The 20058-nt window shown below is 45.1% G+C and overlaps 1 protein-coding gene and 1 pseudogene across 2 annotated transcripts; both read left to right on the top strand.

The window, feature by feature from the left end:
• The first annotated feature begins 400 nt into the window (after positions 1-400).
• Positions 401-11612, top strand: lonrf4 (LON peptidase N-terminal domain and ring finger 4). The gene is made up of 12 exons (XM_083651451.1): positions 401-1194; positions 3026-3144; positions 3820-3942; positions 4535-4723; positions 5825-5951; positions 7072-7147; positions 7805-7919; positions 8038-8159; positions 8693-8851; positions 9177-9339; positions 9865-10014; positions 11436-11612. Exons 1-12 carry the CDS (start codon positions 897-899, stop codon positions 11583-11585), a joined length of 1791 nt encoding a protein of 596 aa, XP_083507577.1. The 5' UTR covers positions 401-896; the 3' UTR covers positions 11586-11612.
• Positions 11613-13094: 1482 nt separating this feature from the next.
• Positions 13095-14845, top strand: LOC310790311 (mRNA-capping enzyme pseudogene; annotated as a pseudogene). Its single transcript has one exon. The product of its transcript is annotated as an mRNA-capping enzyme pseudogene (transcript).
• The last annotated feature ends 5213 nt before the right edge of the window (positions 14846-20058 follow it).

Genomic DNA, 20058 nt, shown 5'->3' with positions numbered 1-20058 from the left:
TTGTGTCATAACCGGTCATAACAAGCGCCCCGCCCCCTGGTTGTTTTTATTATGACCCTCTACCTGGGATTCCCTATGCCTATGATAGCCTACAGCCTCATCACAGATTTTGGGGGAATGTATCATCAGTGTCATAGTGTGAAGGTACATAATGTACACATACGGTATGGGGATTTATGAATTTGAACGCAAAAAAAACAAGAACTAAATGGTCTCAGAAATTACGTTATGTGTTATGAAACTCGGCATCAGTAGGTTTCACAAGAGGGAGGTCCGCCGACATCTCGTCCAATCATTGGCTGCTGCTGCTGCGTCACGTGGTCTTTATTTATGTAATGTAAATGGTGTTACATAGTAACCTCGCTTTGTGGGTTTGGATCCATCATCGCGACAGGGATAAAAGCGGACACGGGCTACTTTAGCCTAAAAGCGAAAGGGATCCTGTGAGGCTGTATTAATATTCTGGTTCGGTTCGTGGCGTTGATGGAGTGCAGAGAGGCGACAACAGCGGCGCACCGACTGGGACCAGGAGTTTCTATTCATCCTGCAAGAAAGGGGAAGACGTAATGTGTCCCAAATCAAAGACTAAAACATTATGATTGACAATGGATAATGTCGATGGATCAATGTGATAAGTAACGTTAAAGTCGGCTCAAAGGAAAAGCCTATTTGGCAGCCCACTGCGCAAACGCTAATACCGATCCCGTGTTATGATCAAAGAGTGTACCTGTCGGTCTGTGCGTTAATGTTACTCAACTCGTGCATGTAAAACGTTACTTAAGTCGTGCATGTAAAAGCACAAGACTAAATTCTCGTCGCGGCCGACGTATTATTTTAACTGAGAGACGCAACACTTCCTCCAGGGGGAATTGTTTGGTGACAACCCTGCTGCGATCATGGACCTGCTGGAGTGTCCGATCTGCCTGTTTCTGATGTGTGAACCGGCGACCATGTCGTGCGGCCACTCGTTTTGCCGTAGGTGCGTGGGGGCCTACCTTCCCTCCAAATGCCCATCGTGCAAGGAGAAGTTCAAACAACGAGACGTGAGAAGCATTAAGAACAACGTTTTGCTGATCAGCGTCGTTGAAACGTGCTGCCCCGACGAGACCAAGATGAAGTGCCACATCCAGGACAAGCTCAAAGCCAACGAGTTCACGGACGCTTTACGCATCGCCAACGAGGGGCTAGACATAGGTAAGAGGTCTGCAAAAATAACCATACAACTGAAACGAATTGGAGGGGCGAACTTATGCAACCCGTTGAATAAGACCTACATGAATAGCCGATGCCCTGGCTGCTGCCATTACGCAAGCTGGCACTATGTTGTTTTTGACTGACACGCCTACTTAGGTTAAAGTGCTGACTAAAGATGCTGCTCGTGGCTGCTGTTTGGGTGCAGACTGCAGAGTAAACCACGTTTCTCTACAGACCGAAAGGTCACACTGCAGTGAAACACCGAGACAGGCTGTACTTTAGTCTCAGTCAGTTTTACGCACTGCTCAGTCTTGGCTGGTGCCCAGGGGACTGATGGGTGCGTCCCATCCACCATGCACTCTGCTTTCCAAACACAGTGCAACTAGCTGTAATGTGTCAGTGAATGAGCTGGCCCAGACCTGGATGCTGCTGGATGCTGATTCACTTGAGTCGAATGTGTCGGTGCTATAACTGGGTCAGTAAACTGTTATAAGCTGATTCTGTCACCTCAGATTCCATAGCAGAATCTTGATATTCAGGGTTTTCCTCTGTGAGTTTGTAGTTTGTAGCGGCACCAACAAAGCATAGAGACCCACACGAGCCCATGATCAAAGTGTGGAAACATGGTTCAACGCCTGAAAGGCTTGATAGAAGAGTTCACCTCTAAATCACCCTGGTACAGTGGTAATTTTTCAGTCTTTCTGTCTGCATCAGTCACTCATGCTTTCTCTGTCACACACAGACAGTGGAAGCAGGAGGTTAGTGAATGAAGCTATTGTCATCAGGCCGGCTGGCTAGGAGAGATATCGGAGGGGACTGTACGTCTCTGCCCTTTCACGGCACAAATCCTTAGAAAGACTATCTCCTATCACAAAAGCACGGACAGACGAGCAGGCAGAGACAGAGTCGGGGGTGTGGTGGAACATTTCCATACGCCTAAAGCACCACCTTAGGTCCTAGATAGCCTTGAACTAGTTTGATTTTTTTTGGTCTGCTGACTGCTGTCATATCTTTCTATACAATCCTTTCTTATCTGTTTTGCACGTCTGTGTCCGTGTGCAATTGGCCTTATTTTCTTCCTGCAGCGGCACAGAGAGTAAAAGAGAAAACTGTCCTAGATGAGTTCCTTTATCTAGTCAGAACGGGCTCTGGGGACTGTGTGGGAGTGTTTGTGCTACAAGGAAATCAGTGTGCTGGTGAGAACTACCTACATACTTCTCGTCTCTGCCAATGCAACTAAATACAGTACTGCCTTTTCCCTTTCTACACTGTGCTCCGCCACTCCTCTTGTGTAACCAGTTCTAGTTTTTCCGTGTTCTCACTGAACGACGAGGCATGTTATTTTATCACTTGTTTCATAAGCGTTAGCCTTGTTTTCCTTTCTGAGGAGCACCAGAGCTTGTGTCAGGGGCACTTGCAACAAGGCATCTTGGGATTGGGTTTTGTAATCTATTTACATGTCAAGTGAAGTTACCTAAAGCTCAACTTATACTTAGTTTTCATTTTCATTATGATCTTGGATGGATACTTTGTTTAATCCAGGAATATGAACACACATCCTGAAATGGGTAGAAACCTGAAAACGAACGCTTAAATCTGTACATCAAAAACTTAGGTTGCTTTTGTTGATATTGAACAAGGAGTAATTATGGACTCAGACACTGAGGTGGAACACTTATTAAAGTATACATACATACGTACGTACGTACGTGCACATATTTTTGTAAAGTCATCCCGGGTGTTTTGTCTCAAACTGTGGAAATTGTGAAATATATCTTATTAGCCTATCTGAGCTCATTTTTCTTCCTCTCTCCCTTTTCTGCATCCTCAGTCCCAGATGATGTGAGTTTGAAGGTGTACAGAGCAGATGCTCACCTGGGCCTGATGTGTTTCTCTGATGCTCTGACAGACCTCGACTACCTCTGTTGCCTTCGCCCCAACTGGACCGAGGTGAGAGACAGGAGATCACTGCCCAGTGGTGGCCAAACGTGTTCTCCCCGGCTTTTTGTGATGACTGTTCCTGCAGTAGCACAAATCTGTGGTAGTTTCCAATGGCTTCTTCTGTTCATTTCAGTCCCATCGATCTCTGTTTGAGCCAGCTTTCGCTCAGTGTAGCTCCAGGACATTCGCTGCACTGGTCGGTTTGGCAATTTTGTAACTTCTGCACAACATACTCGCAGAAATAGAACAGGATGCTTGTTTTTGTTTTGTTTTTCTCCGATTTTCCCTCAAACTACCAAGTTGACCTGTTTATAGAGTATTTTCCTCATGTTCGCTTTTATTGCTGTTATGTCATTCACAAAGTTATGCAAGCAGCTACTTATGTCATAACATAACTGAATCATTCCATGCCAGTGGGTGGCTAACTGCCACCGCCGCAACAGACAGCAACAGTTCAACAAAGCATCTTACAATGACAGCAACAATAGGAAAATCCTCACTTCCTACAGCTTTCTGGGGGAGAAAAAAGCAAATCACTCTGGTTCTGGGACTTACACGGCTCGAAAAGCATGCAAAGATTGTCTTTTTATTACTATATCTGAGGTCATGTTGTAGAATTGTTGTTTTTAGCATCGGTATGCTACAGAGATGTCATGCACACTTACGCTATCTATCTTTGAGCAGGGCTTTTTTCGTAAAGGGAGTGTGCTGCTGGAAATGGGCCGGCAGACAGAAGCGCTGATCCAGTTCCACCGGTGCCTCAAACTCCAGGCCGACTTTGTCCCTGCCAAGAGCCAGATCAAGAAGGTTAGAGATGCACGGACTTCCTGCACCTCACGGACCACTCAGAGGTCCATGAAGCTGGAAATACATGATGTATGATTTAGTGTAGAATGCAGAAGGCATAGCCTGGGTGCAATCCAGGTTTATTATAGTTTTTAGGGATTTTTCATTAGTTTTCATTTTCATAAAGTTTAAAATGTTATTTCAACAAATCTTTTTACAATCTATTTTTATAAAAAAAATTGTTGGGCCCACTTGGCTTCATGCTGCACGTGTAAATGAATTGCACTAGCAGACGCAATAGCAATCAGAATCCAAACCGTTAAACTTGAAATAATCTCAAACCGGATCATTCTCTTTTTTTTTTACCCTGCACATTAAAATAAATAAATAAATCACGTTTATTTATTTATTAATTTTAGTTCGTTTTATAAGTAAACAATCTTGTTTGTCTCGTTTTTATGTTTATTTCAGTTTACGACGGTTTTTAAAATTGGCATCTTACTTTTTGTTTAGAGTAATAACCTTGTTGCAATTAGACACTATTTACTGTTATCATGATGGCTTTAGGCTTTTAAGTGACCCAAATGTATCCTTGCATGGGCTGGGTTGGCAGATCCTGGAGGCCGAAGGCGTGGCAGTGCCAGAGGAGGTGCCCTGCGTCCTGCAGGTGGTGTCTGAGTACCTGAACGACCCTTGCCCCATCACCAGCCTCAGTGGCTCCCAGGGGCCCACGCACCCCGAAGGCCTCACACACCCGCTGGGGGGCGAGGGAGAGGCTGACCGGAGGAGAGAGACACACCAGGTGAGCTTCACAGATCGGATGAGGAGAATGTGTGTGGTCCACAGAACTTGAATTTAAAAAAACGGTCCTTCCACTGTTTGCCATGACACGCATGCTATTAAGAAACAAAGGAATTGTCCGCACACTGATTAGCAGCTGCCGTTTTTATTTGCGCTCAAGGTTGGCAAGCTTTCGACCCTATTGGGTCTTCATCAGGCAAATGAATGACAGCAGTTACAGAAGAGAATAAATAGGCCTGTGCGTATGAGACGTCACCAGGTACAATCAAGGCAAGTCATCACAGCCGGGCGGGGGATATAATAATGAATAATAATGGTAAAAATAAATAGGAAGAATGAACGCATGCTATTAAGCACAGCATAAAATGGTCATTAAGGACATTTAAGGGTTGGTGGTTGCTATAATAATAATAATAATAATAGATGGGGCTTATATAGCGCTTTTCCATAGCTCACCCTAACCCTAACCCTAACCCTAACGCTTTACAGTAGGCTACACAAAAACTAAACACTGGGGGGGGGTGACGTTAGTGAAGATATAACGACAGAGATAACACTAAACACTGAGTACTATGTGGGGGGGGATAGTGGTGAGACAAGACAGTAGACAGAGACAGCACACAAGCAAGGATGGGGGGAGTGACTAAGAGAGGGCGGTGGAAAAGAGATGGGTTTTGAGGCGGGAGTGGAAGACTGTGAGGGACTCTGAGGTTCTGATTTCTTGGGAAAGGGCGTTCCAGAGTCTGGGAGCTGCCCGAGAGAAAGCTATGGTAACAGTCTGTCAGGACTTGCTCGAGAACTGTATGTGTCTGTGAGCAAACTGTCAAAACTGATTGAAAGCTAACCTTAGTGATGAGGCTAATGTAGCGTTATCAAGGACTGTACTTCTTCTAGTCAACTTTGGCACCAATGTGACAGATAAGCTGCTTTGGTTCTGGCTGTAAAACCTCTCACCTCGACGATACACATATAAATTGTCCCTGCTTAGACTGACCTGGAAGGTTGATTTGATCCATTCAAGTTCTGTGCTACACTCCCTTTTGTTTATTGCTCGCGAATGAACGTAAATATAAAAATCCTAACCAAGCCATGTTGCTATTAGGACTCCAGGGTGAAGCATGGCTCCAGCACCGAGTGCTGCCTCAGCCTCTGCCAAGCTGTTTCCTTCCTCCCTACTGCTGAGGATGATGAGGAGATGATGATGAGGAAGGAAGATGGGCGTGGCAGGGGTACGCATGCACGCAAATACACCGGAAAAACACACACGCACACGCACACACACCGGAAAAACACACACGCACACGCACACACACACACGCACACACACACACACACACAGAGAGTACATAATGAGGCTTTGAAAACCCCTTAATTGAATTATTAAAGCTGGAGCAAACGAGTACATCACTGCTGCTCCACTCATGAATACCATCGTTATCGCCATCGTCATGAACATCATCGCCAGGAGCGTCAACATCACCAAAAACTCGCACCACATGGTTTTAAATGGCATGATGTTGCCACTTCTTCAATATAAAAATCTGTCCCTATCCACTCATGGCAAAGCATGCCAGTGACAGTGACTACATTTACATGCACACAATATTCCACTGGTATTCGGAAAATGACAATTTCTGAATTTGATAATGGTCATGTAAACAGCATTATTCCAGTTGCATTTCCTGAATTTGGCCCTTTTCCGAATTTAGCATTTTCCGATTAAGACATGTGGGTTATTCCAGTACTATTCGGGTTTTAGGAGGATTCTTTGATGCGTCTCAATCAGGGGGTTTACTGCAGTTTGCGACGCATGTTGCCTGTTTGCAGTCAGCTGATGTGTGCTAGAAAGCACTAGAGGCGATATAATCATATAATCCATCATCTCTGGCTTGCAAAAATAAAAGCCCACATTTCTGATCAGGAGGAGATGAGAAAGAGCAGAGAGATATTTAAAGAGAGAGTGGTGTCCACAGAAGTCCAAAATGCTTGCGAGCCTGCGAGGTAATAACGTAGGCTACTAGCCTACTTTTTATGAAAGCCTTGGATGCGCAACACCAAACTTTTCTGCAGCAAGCTCCTGAAATAGACCAAGTGATGCTGGTAAGAACAGCGCTGCTCTGTTTATTCTCAACAGAAAAACTGTGCTGATTCTACCTGCATCTCTCTCTCTCCCCCCCTCCCTCACGTGTCGGGGAGGGCGAGCTACGGCTGCATGTAAACGGGAATATTAGTGGATTATTCATTTAGTCGGAATATTGTCATTTTCCGAATATGGGCAAAAACCGGAATATTGTGTGCATGTAAACGTAGTCAGTGACTGTTTCACAGTGCGTCTCTCCTCTCTTCCAGGTGAATGCAGGCAGGGTCGGGAGAAGACTCTGAGTGTTCTCACCGTGTCGGACTTCGAGTGCCCCCTCTGCATCAGGTCAGCCTCCCACAGTACTCAATCAATCAATAATGCATTTCTGCCTGTACTTTCGCCGATGCAGTAACGTATCACCACAGTGTTCCAGCAGGCAGGTTATGGCTATTATGTCAGATAGGTGGTGGTGGTCAGATAGCTGGTGTATATCATGGTAATAGACTTACTACTATGCTTTTACATTTTTTTATTATTTCCCCCCCATTTTCTCCCCAATTGTACTTGGCCAATTCCCCCGGTCACTGCTCCACCCTCTGCCGATCTGGGGAGAGCCGTAGACTAGCACCATGCTTCCTCAGACACATGCGCAGTTGCCAGCCGCTTCTTTTCACCTGACAGCGGGGAGCTTCACCGGCAGGACGTAGCACGTGGGAGGATCACATTATTCCCACCAGTTCCCTTCCGCCCCGAACAGGCGCTCCGATCGACCAGAGGAGGCGCTAGTGCAGCGACCAGGACACATACCCCTAAGCCGGCTTCCCACCCCGAGACACAGCCAATCGTGCCTGTATGGACCCCTGACCAAGCCGGAGGCAACACGGGGGCGCGAACCTGTGACCCTCGTGTTGGTAGGCAGGGAATCTACCGCTACACTACCCGAACGCCCACTATGCTTTTCTCATTGATTAAGACTTTTTCCTTTCTGTGTATAATCTGAAGGTTGTTTTTGGAGCCGGTCACTACCCCATGTGGCCACACCTTCTGTAAGAACTGCATCGAGAGGAGCCTGGACCACAACTTCCGCTGTCCACTCTGCAAACAGCCTCTCCAGGAGGTAACCGCCTGCACACACTAACAGCCTCTCCAGGAGGTAATCGCCTGCACACACTTTCACACACGTGCTGTCAACTGACTTCCTTTTATCTGATCGCTTCCTTTTCTCCACCTTTCAGTACTTCAAAAACAGGAAGTACAACCCCACAGTGCTGCTGCAGGACATCGTGACCCGCCTGTTCCCCTCACAGCTGGCTGAGAGGAAAGAGATCCATGAAACCGAGATGGCTGAGCTCTCCAAGTAGGCAGCGCTCAATAGAGAGCCGAAGTGAAACGTCACTTCCTGCTTCAGCACTGTACCAGAGATTTTCATCTGCCATTTATTTTCCTATAGACATTTTGTAAAATGCTTATAAAAATAGGTTTACTTGGTCAAACCAAGCGGTTCAGCTATATTTAGAAACTGGAGAGACCACATAACATTTCACTCGGAACCAAAAGATAAAAAAACTGCGGATTTAAAGAAAACATTTTTTCAATGTTGTTTTTTAAACTTCTGGTGATATGTTCTATGGTCTCTCCCTATTTTCATAAGCATTTTACAAAATGTCTATGGGAAAATAATTGGCGGATGAAAATCTCTGGTACAGTGCGGAAGCAGGAAGTAGGCGGTCACTTTGCCTCTCTATACATTACAACACAGCACACTCCACGGCTCCATGTCACCATAGCAACTTCAAAAGCAATAGATAACTAATAGAATATGGTTTGAATGCCTCTTAAGTCTCCATACTCCCTCTCTCCTCTTCCACTCTTCTTTCTCTTCCTCTGTAGTCTTACTAAGGACATCCCTATCTTCGTCTGCACGGTGGGCTACCCCGGAGTCCCCTGCCCGCTGCACATCTTTGAGCCACGCTACCGGCTGATGATGCGCCGCTGCATGGACCTCGGCACCAAGAAGTTTGGCATGTGCAGCTATGAGCACGGGAAAGGGTACGCCACACACAACCACATTGTGTTTCTAACAATATTAGTCATTATCCACAGCAACTTATTTCTATTAAGATACTGTACTTTGGGTATATAGACCGTATGTGTTAATCTGTGTAGTTAGTATGTGGCAGTTTCTTTCGTTCTTTTTATACTGATGATTCTTCTTCTTCTGCCTCTTGTTCTGCTTCTTCTTCTTTGACATGTAACTTCGACTGTATACTCGACTCAAATTCACAATGCCAGTTTCATGGCATCATCTACTCTACCCATTAAGCTTAGTTTGACATAATGATCCTTATGTTGTCATGTGTGTTGTGTCCTCCAGGTTTGCAGACTACGGCTGTATGTTGGAGATCCTGACTCTGGAGCTGCTGCCTGACGGGCGGTCCTATGCGGACACGGTGGGGGGCAGCAGATTCAGGGTGCTGAAGAGAAGTCAGAGAGATGGCTACCACACCGCTGACATCGAGTACCTGGAGGACCTCAAGGTCAGGATCAAACGTACTGCGGGATGCATGTCTTATAGCAGTATAATAAAAAATAAAAATAAACATCTAGGACCCCTAAACTGACACAAATTAGACCACAGACCCCCATTTGATATGATTTTGTCCCAGGGTCCCCATCTGATGTTTTGATGTTTTATTACAGAACATGAATAAAACCCATGACCAAAATAGTCATACATTCATTCTGTCATTGTCTTACTTATGGATGGAATTACAGTGAAAATAAATGATCCACCTTTTTGCTGGGGACCCCGTGGAACCCCCCCCCCCCCCCCAGGACCCCTGCTGGGAGTCCCCGGACTGAACTTTGAGAACCAGTCTTATAGCGCACACCGTAAATGTAGGTGACAAGCAGATTCACCAACTTGCTCAGGACACTGACAAAAAACAACATTGCAACACTGAAAAGAGGACTGATGGTGGGACCTCTCTCTCTCTCTCTTGACTTTCTCCTGCCCTGCCTCCTCTCCTCCTCTTCTTCCACCTCTCCCTTGTCTCTCCCAGGCTGACGGCGCTGAGCTGGAGCTTCTGCAGAGCCTCCATGACAGTGTTTACCAGCAGGCCCAGGACTGGTACCAGCGCCTCGGGAGCCACACCCGGGAGCAGCTCAACAGACAGTATGGCACCTTGCCTGACCAGGAGGAAAACATGCAGGTTAGAGATTTCTGATGTATCAGGCCGCTATTGGCCTTTACTTAAAAATATGTTTTCTTTCTGTCTTTTCTCACTTTATTTATTCATTTAGTTGTTCTGTTCTGTTCTGTTCTGTTTTTTTTTTTTTTTGCAAATTCATCATTTAAAGGCCTTGTGTATCCCAGAATGTCCTCTACTGTTAATTAACTATAATGGATCAACCTCCTGCTTCAAGGGGCTGCTTACCCACCGATAAGAATTTCATTATCTCCGCCAGGCGAAGCCAGGAGATCATGTGTTCGGTTGTGTGCGTGACTGCGTGCATGCGTCTGTCTGTCTGTCTTCTCTGCAGCTGATCTCGCATAATACTGGACGAATCAGCCTAAAACAACCTCTCTTGGTTGCGGTGATTCACAATTGTTGAAAAACATATTTTATTGAGTCTTATTACAATGATATATGACTGCTGACTCCTCACTCCAGCCAATAGGGGCGCAAGTATTTACAGTGGGCTGGCTCGGTTGGAAACACAGATATGGTTGGCAAGCTACATGCTGTATAGCTTGTAAGTTGTAATGGATTTCCCAGAATTGACAAGTCCAACTATCTCTGTCCGGTGCGACATTTCCACATTCATGTATTTCAATGTATTTCACATTTTGCACCAACAGAAAAGAAATGCTGGATACTGGAAACGTAACCACATTCATATTTTGTGTGTTTAGGCGGAGATCTGCACTTTATTGTGTGCACCTTCTAGTTAGTTCTGGTTTCAATAGAGTTATTGAGGCCATTTACACCTGGCACTAGCATGCATTTTCTGTGATCAGATTGCAATCGGATAGTGCTTGACCACATTAGCGTGATTTCATTTAAACCTGGCATTAGCATGTGTTTTGGGTGATCAGATTGCAATCTGATTGCAATCTGATCACCCAAAACGGGCGTCCTTAGGCTCAATCCACATACAGTTGCTGTATGTGAATTGAGAGGACACATTGCATTTACACTTCTGGGGTAAACATTGGTCATATTTGTAATTTCTCAAGACATTGAATATCAGCACAAAATATTAGCTATTGGTAGCCTTCAGTCTAAAAAATATCGACATCTGTTTTCCGTTCATTCTCCTGGCGCAGCCACCAGCACAAAAAAATTAGAGAAAACACACGCACATCTCTTCTTGTAGGTGCTGAGTCCAAAGTGGTTAATTCATCAAGATTAAAAGAGACTCGCGACACTGATTTGCTCCCAATGTTTTGTTTAATTTTGCATTTTAAAAGACAACGTTTCGAGCCGATGCAGGCTTTTCGTCAGGTCAGGCAGCCACCAGCACCCCATAACATTCTATGAATATGGATCACATGCATATACACATACTCATGTTAAACAGGATGAATGTATTTTCTATTGAAACCCTCTGTATCTGTGCCCCCCCCCAGGCCTCGTCCAATGGGCCAGCCTGGTGCTGGTGGCTGCTGTCGGTGCTGCAGCTGGACCCTGCTTATCAGACCACCGTGCTGTCCCTCACCTCGCTCAAAGACCGCCTGGGGCACCTACGCCTCGTCCTGGAGTACTTCTCCCAGAGCTAGACCCCGCAGCACTGTGGACACCTACGCCTCGTCCTGGAGTACTTCTCCCAGAGCTAGACACTGCAGCACTGTGCTACTGTTGGCATCACGATATTTATATACAGTGATGGACTGAGACCGATAGATGCACGCATACCAGGACGTTTGGAGGGACTGTCTTGTGTCACAGCTTGAGGCCAGTTTGTGTGGCCAATAGACGATTTTCTTTCTCCAAACACACCATAATTTGAGTTTTATTCAAAAGGAGAATGATTTTTTACTGTGTGAGTCATGTTATGTCTGCATACTACACCGTTTTCTTTCTCCAGAAATCAAGATTTCAGAATTGGGTTTTTGATGAATGATGATTACAAATATTACTGCACCTGAAGAAGGTGGAGAAGGGTAGACCAAAGATGCTTCCAGTTTAAGGCCAACAAAAATAATATTGTGGAAGATGGACACTAGATGTCACTGTTATTCCTCCCATTATCACAAACATTGTAGACCACACAGCCACACAGTGTACTTTGTTGCCTAGCCAAATCAGACTTTGCCTCTGCATTAGCATAGCTAAGTTTCTAAAAGAAATAAAATTATCTAAAAATGATGGAGTTAGAGAAAAGCACTAAAAGTTGTAGAGCAATTCTCAGGACTATCACATTAGTTATATAGGAATTTGGTTCATGTGCTGCACAAGGGTAGTACTAGTACATTTTAAATGATTGTCCAATGCTGAAGGCCACTAATTCTGATGCTTACACTTACAGTTTTAGTTGCATCTATTGGTCGTGAGTAGCCTACAGCCAAAATTTCAAAAAGCCAAAAACATCATTATTACTAAAGAATAATTGCTATTCGTACAACCTCATCTTTGGTGAACAGCATGCTTTTTGTATTACTACATATCGCAATAATGATTTATGTTGACACAGAAAATGTTGCTGTGGTTGAAAATCGTATTTTATGAGTGAAAGCTGCTAACCCGGCTCCTGTCTCTCTGGAAGCTGCTAAGCTATCACAGAGTGCAAAAGCTCTTCAGTGAAATGATGTTTGAGGTTTACGCCCCATGACAAAAAGCAGGATGAAAGGTCGAAAGGTGCCCAGACTAGTTCCTGTTTACTTCCTACACAGGGAGGAGTGAAGTGATCATTGGTTGGTAGACGTGCCGGGGCCCCTCCTTCCCTCGTCACACCAGCCAATCCGGCAGTAAATTCATGGAATAGTCCAACTAGTGGGGACTGAGGGGGGGGGGGGGGGGAGGGGCGGCCCGAGACAGCCATGATTCATGAATTTGTCGTTCTGATGCAATTTTAGCACGGACTCGGGAGGTACTAAAAAATAAATGCTCTGGTCTGCGAGGCCCTCTAGTGGACGAGGCTCCAGGCGACTGCCTGTTCGCCCTGGTTCATTATCCGCCTCCGTGTTGAGTTGCCCAAATGACGTCAGTTATGACATCATAAATGCCCTTCTCCTGGTACTATATAAAGCCCCCATCGCCACAGCTTAAATCACACTTGTGCAGTCAGCATGTCACATACTGGACCCCCTCCTCGATGGCAGAATTGCCCCAGAAGAGGACAACCCGTGGCATGTAAGTTCCTGCCAATGAAAACAATGTTGTGTCTGAAATATGACAACGAAGTTGCAGAGGAGAATCGGTTTCATCCCAGCATGCTGACAAACTATTTAAAAAGTCTCGATGTGAAAATGGGCCTGCTGGTGGATTTGACCAACACTACTCGCTATTATGACCACAACGACATTGAAAAAGAAGGGATAACGTATATCAAGCTTCAGTGTAAAGGCCATGGAGAATGCCCTTCAACAGAGACCACGAGCATGTTCATCAAGCTGTGTGACCACTTCATGGAGAAGAATCCCACACAGTTGATCGGTGTTCACTGCACACACGGCTTCAATCGGACAGGCTTCCTCATATGTGCGTACCTGGTGGAGAAGATGCACTGGAGCGTGGAGGCAGCTGTGGCTGCGTTCGGCCAGTCCCGCGCCCCGGGGATCTACAAGGCAGAGTACCTCAAAGAGCTGTTCCGTCTCTATGGCAACGTGGAGGACACGCCCACCACCCCCGCACTGCCAGAGTGGTGCTTCGCCGGCGACGGGGAAGCGGAAGACGACGGCAATGTGATCGGCCAGGAGTCGTGGCCCAGCTCCTCCGCGGCGTCAGTATTCCTGGAAGGCGTCACGATGAGAGGCATCACACAGGTCACAACGCAGCCCAAACTAGGAGAGCTCCAAAGACGGTGTCAGGAGTTTGCAGAGTGGGACAAATCTGCTTTCCCTGGTGCTCAGCCCGTGTCCATGGACTGGAGAAACCTCAAGAAACTGAAGCAGAAGGAATACAAAGTCAGCTGGAAGGCCGACGGCACGCGGTACTTGATGTTGATCAACGGAAAGAATGAGGTGCACATGATCGGCAGAGACAACACAGTCTTCCACATAGCCAACCTCGAGTTCCCTTTCCGGAAAAACCCCTGCATCCACTTATCCAACACTCTCCTGGATGGGGAGATGGTCATTGACAAAGTGAATGGCCAGCCCGTTCCCCGCTACCTGATCTATGATATCATCAAATTCGATGGACTGCCTGTTGGCCAGTGTGAGTTCAGTATCCGGTTGTTCTGCATAGAAAAGGAGATAATTTCTCCCCGGACGGAAAAGATGAAGACTGGACAGATTGACAAGACCCAGGAGCCCTTCAGTGTCCGAAACAAAGACTTCTTTGACCTTCACGCAGCACACAAGCTGCTGGAAGGCAGCTTCACGTCACAGGTCAGCCACGAAGTCGATGGGCTTATCTTCCAGCCGTGCATCCAGCCATACAAGCCCGGGAGATGCGATGATATCCTCAAGTGGAAGCCCCCCAGCCACAACTCTGTAGACTTCCGCCTCAAGATCACCAAGGTGGGAGGAGAAGGGCAGCTCCCCCAGACTGTCGGCCGGCTGTACGTGGGCCGGTATGACAGGCCCTTTGCACAGATGAAGGTCACTAAGGAGCTGAAACAGTACGACAACAAGATCATCGAGTGCACCTTCGTCAGCAACAGCTGGGTGTTCATGAGGCGGCGGGTAGACAAGAGTTTCCCCAACTCCTACGAGACGGCCATGGCTGTGTGTGACAGCATCCGCAATCCTGTCACTAAGGAAATGCTTTTGGAGTCTACCGCAGCACCCAGGGAGTGCAAAACGGAAACACTCCCCGGACCCAGAGACTGAGCTAATGCCCCCTCCTCCCCCTCTGAAGAAACCCAACCGGGCCATCCCGTAGGCCCGTAGGCCCGTAGGGGGAGATCATCTGGACTTGCAGTGTATGGCATCTTTACATGCTAATTTTGAGTTTGATATGGCGTTGTGCCAGCCCTAATAATGGCTACAATCATGTCCACTCCTCATAGGTGCAGACTAGAGGTTATAATGGGCTACATGCACAACTCCACTACTTCCTGAAGTTAGTACAGCTTCTTTATTTCCTGTCATCACTATTGGATGAACTGATTATAATGTCAGGTGTGCTGCAGTCGCAACAATGATCAGGCACACCTGATTCATCAGTTCATCCAATAGTGTAGGACAGGAAATAAAGAAGCTGTACTAATTTCAGGAAGTAAAGAAGTTGTGCATGTAGCCAATTGCAGTCCCAAGACGGGACGTGATGACGGGTCCGACCACGGCAAAGTGCCCCCTGTGGTCCCTCTTCTAGGTCACCTACCTCTGCCCCCTACTGAGTGTCCCACGTGTTTGTAATGGCCCCTTTACTACCACGGTGCCTACGAGTGCAGGGGCCTACTCACCAGGAGAGGGTGGACTTTTAACGTTATTTTTGTCATTTTGCTCTTTGTGTTATTTTAGTATAGTGCTACATGCCATGGCATGTTGATTTACTACCAACTGGCTAACAAAAAGCTGATGTTTTCTACTTTGATAATTGTGCCATAGTTATGTTCAATGAGATATAGCTAGCGGAATAGTCACTACATTTATGTTCGTTTACATCTTGGACATTGAAGTTAATCTTCAACTCTCATGCCTTTTGTATAGTGAGCAACATATTGCTTTTAACAGACAGTCGAAGTAGGTCAGTAAACGCACCTATACACAGCGTTTATATGATATACAGAACACAATAGCCCCTGGTAGTGTGACATTGTAGATTATAGTGTAGAAGATAGATGTGTGTCTCTTGGCACGAGGGGCCATCATGACACTGCTGATGTTATGCACACACAAAATGTATGGATCGATGCTGGAACAGGATGGTTTGATGGACAGGCTAACCTCTGAACTTTGACATGGGCACTAATGCTTAAGATGGGTTAATTGAACCAGACACTACTTCACTGACCTCAGTTTAAATTAGGAACTTTTATGACGCCATCTTGGAATTTAATACAGTGGTAAAACTTTATTGTACGCGAAGGCACCAGTTTGACGACATCTCTCCAAAACCAGCAGGGTGTTTGTTTGTTTGAAGGATGAAGAGATAAATAACGATGTATGATTTCAACCGCATGGATCACAAAAGTCAGTCTCCTGCTACCTGAAATGACTAGAGCTTTACTCAGATCAAAAAGGGATTGACACTATATCATACAGTATGTAACACTTGACTTCAGGAAGCAAGGCGTTTGCATTTTTTTTTTTTAGAGCGATAACTGACCGTCTGATGGTCGCTGAGGTGATTTCAATCCATCTTATCAGAGAAGACGTCTACTTTTTTCCACAGTATGACCATTTTGCATGTACAGTTTTTTCTAATGCTCAGCAGTTTTTCCACACATTTCCTCATGTTTTCAAAACATACATATTTTTGTCTTTAATGTTTATTTTTAATGATGCATAATTGTCATTGAATTAAAACGTGTATGTCAACCATGGGTTGAAATCGGCTGATTGATATATACTGTATATTCTTTTCAATGGTACACAAGGTATCTGAGTTGTAAAACAACACATTTCTAGTATTTAGTTTAAGCATTTATTCTGACATACAGAAATGAAACAAAAGAAAAACGTGCAAACATGGATACCTTGTTTGGATGAATATCACCAAAAATGTAAAGAATTTTCAGCGAGTGCATCAGTCTCACATTGGTTGACCCTGTTTGAAACAGAATTTAACCTCTGATCCAATAATGATTTAATTGAAGAGTTCCTTTTAAAATGCTATACATTACATTACAAATAAATCATCTGAAGGTCACTGTTCAATATCTCCAAAATATTTTTGGATTGAGCCCATTATCAGTATAACTAATTTGATCTCCTAGATCATTTGTTCAATCTTTGTGAACATCATTGTGTTGCAGGAGCAGACAGACATTTTTGTTATATGTCATTTTAGAATGAAGCTCTTCAATTGAATGTTTATAGCCTTGCAGACCTACATTAGCTGTAGTTGCAGCGTAACAGGAGAGGTAGAGCTTTGAGAAATATGGTCCAAATAAATTGCACTGAATCCACATTGTCTCTAGCACACAACACGAGGCCTGACAAGAGCCCAGTTCTTGGCAGCACATTTCCTGTGAAACCTGCCTATAGTTTTACAGTGTTGTAGTAGGAAAGGCTGTTATGCAGGATATGTCAGACAGCTGAACAGGTGTCTCATGGTCAGAGAGCTGTCTGGATTTGCAGACAACTGGCTTCTGATCCCACTGCTGTTAGAATACGCTGTTTGGAGTTGGAGACAACAGTGTTATTCTGTGCAAAATCGCTCAATGTTTAGTAACAAGTAGGTTTGAATCTATTAAAATCAAACCAATTTGTGTAAGATTAAATTGTATCAATCCCCTGCCATCTAGTAATCTCGAGTCGAGACTTGTTTACTCTCAGTACCTCTGGATGACATTTTAAATGTTATTATAAATAAAGTTATTCAAAGGAAATAATGCATTATCTCCATTCCATGGGTCTCTTCTGAATCCGAATGGTTTGTGTCCAGTTGCTGGTTCATCATACCTCAGTTCACAGCAATAGCCTACACAAATTGGTAGGTGTGTGTGTGTGTGTGTGTGTGTGTGTGTGTGTGTGTGTGTGTGTGTGTGTGTGTGTGTGTGTGTGTGTGTGTGTGTGTGTGTGTGTGTGTGTGTGTGTGTGTGTGTGTGTGTGTGTGTGTGTGTGTGTGTGTGTGTTCAGAGAGAGAGAACAGGGAAATGTCAAAGCTTCAGCACATGGAAAAAATCTCTAGTCTGGGCTTGGCTGAACATTAAAATTGGAATGCATATTCCCAATGAATTTGTATGTTTAGAATAGCTGCCTAACTGACTGTACACTCGTAGAGATACACTTTAATACGTATATACTATACACACACAATTCATTAATTTTATTTAAAAAAAAAAAGGATTAGACCCACAAGCACTGGGCCAATCCGTGCTTGCTGTGTTGACAATGCAACAAGATGCATGCTATAACCAAACCTTCCACCAGGTGGCAGTCTGTAGCTGTGCAAGGACAGCAGAAAGCATCACTGGTGTCATTTTACTGTCTAAACAACAAGGGAAAACCTCACAGAATCCGACTTTTCCTCTTGGTTTTTTAGACCCGTGTCCCGTTGATCACACTGTGCCAAAAGCTGACAAATAGCACCAACAGTGAGATTTGAGTTGGTGGTGAAAATCTAAAGTAGGCTACAAAACCGGTGGGAAGGAAGTGGTTATTCCCAGCTAAAAGAATCCAAATGAATGCTGGGTGAACCTGTTAGGATGATGTCATCATTCCTACTGTGATATCATCATTCCTACTATGATGTCGTCGTTCCTACTATGATGTCATGGATCACTGATGACGTCGCAGACGGTGATGATGTCATGATTCATAAGTGTCTCAATCATGCCTTTCGGCTGGTGATGTCATGACACAGGTGATGTCATAAACTAATATCACGTCAACCTCTGCAACCGTTCCCAACCTCGAACCGTGCAGACCCAGCTATCAAGTTCCACAACTTCCCCACTCATCGAGACTTCAGTTACCAAGAGTGTCTTGGCCATCAACTACCCGCGAATAGATCCACATGTCTAACACCAATCCTGACAGTATGAACCACTCGAGAGGACCTGCAGAAACAAACCTTTATAGAACCCGAATATGACATCACCTGTGTCATGACATCACCAGCCGAAAGGCATGATTGCGACACTTATGAATCATGACATCATCACCGTCTGCGACGTTGTTGCGTGTGGCCATGGACAGTGCATAATAAACTTCACACATGGTATGTATCATGTTGCACATTCATGTGTTTACATTCTGTGTTTGTACTGTTCCTTAATTGATCTCCTCTGCTCCTCCTTACCTAAGGCTGAACACCTGCAGACACTCAGCTGATTGCTGATGCAGCTCTGCCTGCAGGTATATAAGCTGGCTTGCTGCTGGGACACAGTTACTCTACACCTGAATCCAGCCCAGCAGCACCTGTACATTTGGTTTGATACTTTTGCCCCTTTCTTTCCGTTATTAGGTCCTGGCACAATAGGTGCCAGGCTTTATTGTTTTAGTTTAACCTGGCAATTATGGTAGTTGTTTTTCGTCCTTAGTTTTAGTTTAGTTAATCTAAATTATTCTTTGTACGTTTTTCAATTGTTAGTTTAAGGAGAGGGGCTGGCTTCGACGGCCCTATATGGGCCAGCCCAGACCCCTCTCCCTTTTGTTTATTTCGGCCAAACTGTCAGGTTATTTTGTTTTATGGTTTTGGGCCTTTTTTATTAGATACTTTGGGGGAAAGGACAATAAAAACCCTATATTTTGATTCTTGTGTGGCGTTCTTCTTATGTTGTGGTTTCCACTTGAGCCTTATTTCTGTTATATGTGTGGAGGCCGTAACAGATGTCATCAGTGATCCATGACATCATAGTAGGAACGACGACATCATAGTAGGAATGATGATATCGCAGTAGGAATGATGACATCATCCTAACAGTCATGTTAGTCACTGTTAGGATGATGTCATCATTCCTACTGTGATATCATCATTCCTACTATGATGTCGTCGTTCCTACTATGATGTCATGGATCACTGATGACGTCGCAGACGGTGATGATGTCATGATTCATAAGTGTCTCAATCATGCCTTTCGGCTGGTGATGTCATGACACAGGTGATGTCATATTCGGGTTCTATAAAGGTTCGTTTCTGCAGGTCCTCTCGAGTGGTTCATAAACTAATATCACGTCAACCCCTGCAACCGTTCCCAACCTCGAACCGTGCAGACCCAGCTATCAAGTTCCACAACTTCCCCACTCATCGAGACTTCAGTTACCAAGAGTGTCTTGGCCATCAACTACCCGCGAATAGATCCACATGTCTAACACCGATCCTGACAGAACCTGAGAGACGTACGGCCTGTGTGGGTGTAGGTGTGCGAGCGTGAGGGAAAAGCAGCGCACGTCTCCTCTCCTGCCAACGTCCTCTCTGCATAGGAAGCAGGCAGATGAAAAGAGGCTTCGCTGGCTTCTGTAATGCAGCTCAGCG

This window comes from Poromitra crassiceps (assembly GCF_964638095.1).
Source record: "Poromitra crassiceps genome assembly, chromosome: 15".
NCBI lineage: Eukaryota > Metazoa > Chordata > Actinopteri > Beryciformes > Melamphaidae > Poromitra > Poromitra crassiceps.
The sequence above is the reverse complement of the archived record's forward strand: the minus strand, read 5'-3'. Positions and strand labels throughout refer to the sequence as shown.